The sequence below is a fragment of the Vigna angularis genome, chromosome 8 (assembly GCF_016808095.1).
Source record: "Vigna angularis cultivar LongXiaoDou No.4 chromosome 8, ASM1680809v1, whole genome shotgun sequence".
Taxonomy (NCBI): domain Eukaryota; kingdom Viridiplantae; phylum Streptophyta; class Magnoliopsida; order Fabales; family Fabaceae; genus Vigna; species Vigna angularis.
In genome coordinates, this window is record NC_068977.1 from 32221072 (window position 1) to 32225145 (window position 4074).

The following is a 4074-nucleotide window of genomic DNA, read 5'->3' on the forward strand; positions in this document are numbered from 1 at the left end:
ACAATTTTTCTTCATTCACTTAACACCTCAGACATTTAAAAAATAATTGATAAAGTATTCAGAATGTTAGAGTTTGTTGGAGAAAAAAATGTTGTCTAAGTTGTCACTGATAACACTGCAAATTTCAAGGCAGTTGAAGAGTTGTTGATGCAAAAAAAGAAAATTTGTTTTGGACTTCATGTGCACTACACTGCATTGATTTGATCTTTGAATATTTTGAAAAAAAAAATAAAGGTACATGAATTATGAATTGACAATTAAAAATGGAAGAAAGATTATCACTACGATTTATGGAAGATCAATGTTGATTTTCTTGCTGAAAAAGTTCACTAAAAGTAGAAACTTGATGAGACCTAATGCTACTAGATTTGCCACAACTTATTTAACTTTTGTTTGTCTTCATGAGTTGAAGGCGTCATTGTTAACCATATTTAGCTCTAAGGAGAGGAAGACAAGCAAGTTTGGAATTTCATAAGAGGAGAAAAGAGTATAACATGTGGTATTAGATAGCTGATTTTGGAAGAATCACTATGTCAAAAAAGGGTTTTTATACCTGTTAAAAAAGGTTTTTCTATCCTTTTTTAGCAGGTATAGAAGTAAGGGGTATAGAAAGTTTCGCTTTTTACACCAGTTCTAGAACCGTTGTAAAATATGCAAAACTTGTACACTGTTTCTGTCTACAATAGGTATAAAAATTTTATATTTATGCCTGATATTCTTAAGACAGGTATAAAAAGTCTCATTAGTTGCTAGGTTAAAAGCTTAGTTTTCACACATTGTTGCTGCTAGACTAGGTATAAAAGAGTATCACTTCTATACTTGTACTGTTATAACCTATGTGAAAAAACAAAGATTTTTTATACCTATTATGAGTTTAACCGGTCTAAAAAGTGACGTTTTTTTTAAAATATTTGATTTGTTTGTGCTACTATCCATGTTTAGACCTGTATAAAATTCAATCCCAAGATACAGTCTAAATAATCCCAGAATACTTTTCTTGGTTTCTATATCCAAGAAAAGACAATGCTAAAGTAAAAAAATTGTACAAGAAATATATAAGGATCCTATACTTGAATGAATAAATAAAATATCTATCTAGAATGGTAAAATATCTAAGTCTAAAGGCAGAGAAAGATGTTTACAATATCTTTTGTGGATAGAGAAAGATGTCAACTAGATATATGTTGCGCTATTCCTTTCAAAACAAGATGTTTAGCCCATTGCTCAGTTTCCCATAGTGTGAAATGTTATAGGACAAGAAGCTATCACCATGTCAATAGTTGTCAAAGCAGCAACCTGCAACTGCTCCAATACTAGCAGTCTTGTTAAAGCAACAAAAGCAATTGCCCCAACCTGCAGTAATATGGAAAAAAAGAAATACAATTAATAGTTTTAAGAAATTAATTGAAAGATTCTACACTTAACTCATTAAAATAATAGAAATTTATTATATGTTAGTTTTTGTATGAGTCTATACATCAGTTTATAATTTTACAAAACTTTTTTCTTTATTGATATATTAACTCGCCAAATAAGTCTATATATAAGTTGATTTTTATTTGCGATGAAGACTTTTTTTTCTTATTTTCTTTTCTTGAGAGTTTTTATCTAAAACTTTATGAAAAGGAATTCAACTAATTAATAACAATTGAATCCAAATCAGCAACAAGATTATACTAAAATCACAAGGTACATTCACACGTTCATACATCCAAATGTAATTAATTTTGCAGCAATCCAGTTAATACTTTTAATATAATATACTAATAATCCCAGAGAAAAAAGTTTATTAAAAACTATCTATAATATATATATATATATATATATATATATATATATATATATATATAACAATATATCAATCATGACTAACATCCCATACAATAAATATATATGCCCTGCATTCACACTATACAAATATATATTAAACAAGATTTTAACCAACTAATACAATAAAATATTTCTGTAGCATTTGAATCAAAACAACAAACAAATTTTTGCAGGATTTTTATATCAAAATAGCAAATAATTTCCTGCAACATTTTTATCAAAACAACAAAGAATTTTCAGCAGCACTTTTATACCTAAACAACAAATAATTTTCTGCAACATTTGAATCAAAATAGCAACAATTTTTGGCAGATTTTTATTATGAAACAACAATAGTTTATGCAGAATTCTGAGAGATGAATAAAATATAATTAAGGGGAAAAACAGAAGCTGTACAAATATAATATTTTATAATATACAAACCTGGTAAAAGGCAAGGCACTGAAGCATAAACTTATCCATTGAGTCCAATTCCAAATCCAGAGCAGCATCATAATCGTTGACCTGAGATCATAAATGAAGTTGTTGAGTGACAAATGTGAATCAATATTTCTCCCAAAAAGTTAAGAGTAAAACTTTACCACCTCTTTGTATTGTTCAAGAGCATGGTAGCATGAAGCTCGCAAATATAAACACTCAACATTAGGGCCATCAACGCTCAAACCTATTGACAAATCATTGATCGCCTTCCTGTCACAATCAAACCCAATTTAAGTCAGAAACAAGATAAATTATATGATGGCACTTGTAGGGTCATAATTTAATTGATGGCATGCTTTTAGGTTATACAAATGTGGTCTTCTTACCAATAGAGAAGGGAGAAAAAGATATCAATATTATCTTTTAATGTCTTTTAGTTAAAGATTTGGTTTAAACCCTCCCTTGGTCCTCAAGTTTATATGAAAATCTCAGTTGGGTCCTCAAGTTTTTTTCTGTCTCAATTGCGTCATATTTTTTGTAAAAGTGAGCACATTTTGCCATAACCGTTAAGTGTTGTGAGACGGCGTTAAAATAGTGTGAGCTGGATTTTTCCATTTACGGACGTGGCATTGTGCACTAAAATTGAAAGGCCACGTGGTGCCAGATCTTCTCCTCCCTCCCCCTCTGCTTCCTTCCATCGGCGCCACCCAGCTGCAACCTGTTCACCTTCCATGGCTTTGGGAACACTACCAATCCCCGGATGTGGAGCAACAGCATATTCCATTTTCTCCCTCTTTCTTTCAATACTATCACCTTGCACTCTAGCAGAACCATTCCCTTGCTTATCAATTTTTTCAATCAGTGGTAGATTGAGAAGGGCTAAAATGGGCGGAAGCGTGGCGGTGGTTTTCGACTTCGATCGAACCATAATCGACCATGACAGTGACAGATGGATCATCACGGGGTTGGGTCTCACCCACCTATTCAACCAACTTAGGCAAACCATGCCTTGGACCTCTCTCATGGTACAGTAACAGTACCATTTTTCTCTGATACTCGTGCATGAATCCTGCAATTGAAATCCTCCATGCTCATTTTCGCGTTTGAAAATTGACTCAGGATAGGATCATGGAGGAGCTCCACTCGAACGGAATCACTGTCGATCACATTGCAGAATGCCTTAAAAGAACCCCCTTGCATCCCAACATTGTTTCAGCCATCAAATCTGCACACGCTCTTGGGTAATTTAATCCTCTTCTCTGTTTTTCATCGTTAATTTTGGCTTTGCTTTAATATAACGCTGTGATATTTGAATTTGCAGGTGCGACTTGAGGATAATCAGTGACGCAAATATGTTTTCCATTCGGACCATTCTGGAACACCATGGTTTATTAGGTTGCTTTTCACAGATTAATACAAAAGATCTGGACTTGAAAAGACCACTAAACAGGGATCTGGAGGGAGAATCCTGAGGAACATATTTGATCTCTGAAGGGCTACCCTTTACTTTAAGGATTGTGTTTCCTATTGTTTGCCTAATGGATTCTATGGTCTTCAAATCAACAGGGAAACCAGATGCCCCGCGAACATAGAAAGTGTTAGCAGTTGGGTGGCGCCGATGGAAGGAAGCAGAGGGGGAGGGAGGAGAAGATCTGGCACCACGTGGCCTTTCAATTTTAGTGCACAATGCCACGTCCATAAATGGAAAAATCCAGCTCACACCATTTTAACGCCGTCTCACAACACTTAACGGTTATGGCAAAATGTGCTCACTTTTACAAAAAATATGACCCAATTGAGACAGAAAAAAACTTGAGGACCCAA

General features: G+C 33.7%; 1 protein-coding gene across 1 annotated transcript; it reads left to right on the plus strand.

Moving 5' to 3' along the window:
- The first annotated feature begins 2857 nt into the window (after positions 1-2857).
- LOC108344029 (inorganic pyrophosphatase 1-like) lies at positions 2858-3722 on the plus strand. Its single transcript, XM_017582490.2, has 3 exons — positions 2858-3275; positions 3370-3491; positions 3572-3722. Exons 1-3 carry the CDS (start codon positions 2982-2984, stop codon positions 3720-3722), a joined length of 567 nt encoding a protein of 188 aa, XP_017437979.2. The 5' UTR covers positions 2858-2981.
- The last annotated feature ends 352 nt before the right edge of the window (positions 3723-4074 follow it).

Excerpts from the sequence above, each read along its gene's own strand:
- LOC108344029 (XM_017582490.2), top strand. The coding sequence starts at position 2,982 with ATGGCTTTGGGAACACTACCAATCCCCGGATGTGGAGCAACAGCATAT. Across the intron at positions 3,276-3,369 it reads TGCCTTGGACCTCTCTCATG|GATAGGATCATGGAGGAGCT; the intron begins GTACAGTAACAG and ends AAATTGACTCAG. Across the intron at positions 3,492-3,571 it reads AAATCTGCACACGCTCTTGG|GTGCGACTTGAGGATAATCA; the intron begins GTAATTTAATCC and ends TTGAATTTGCAG.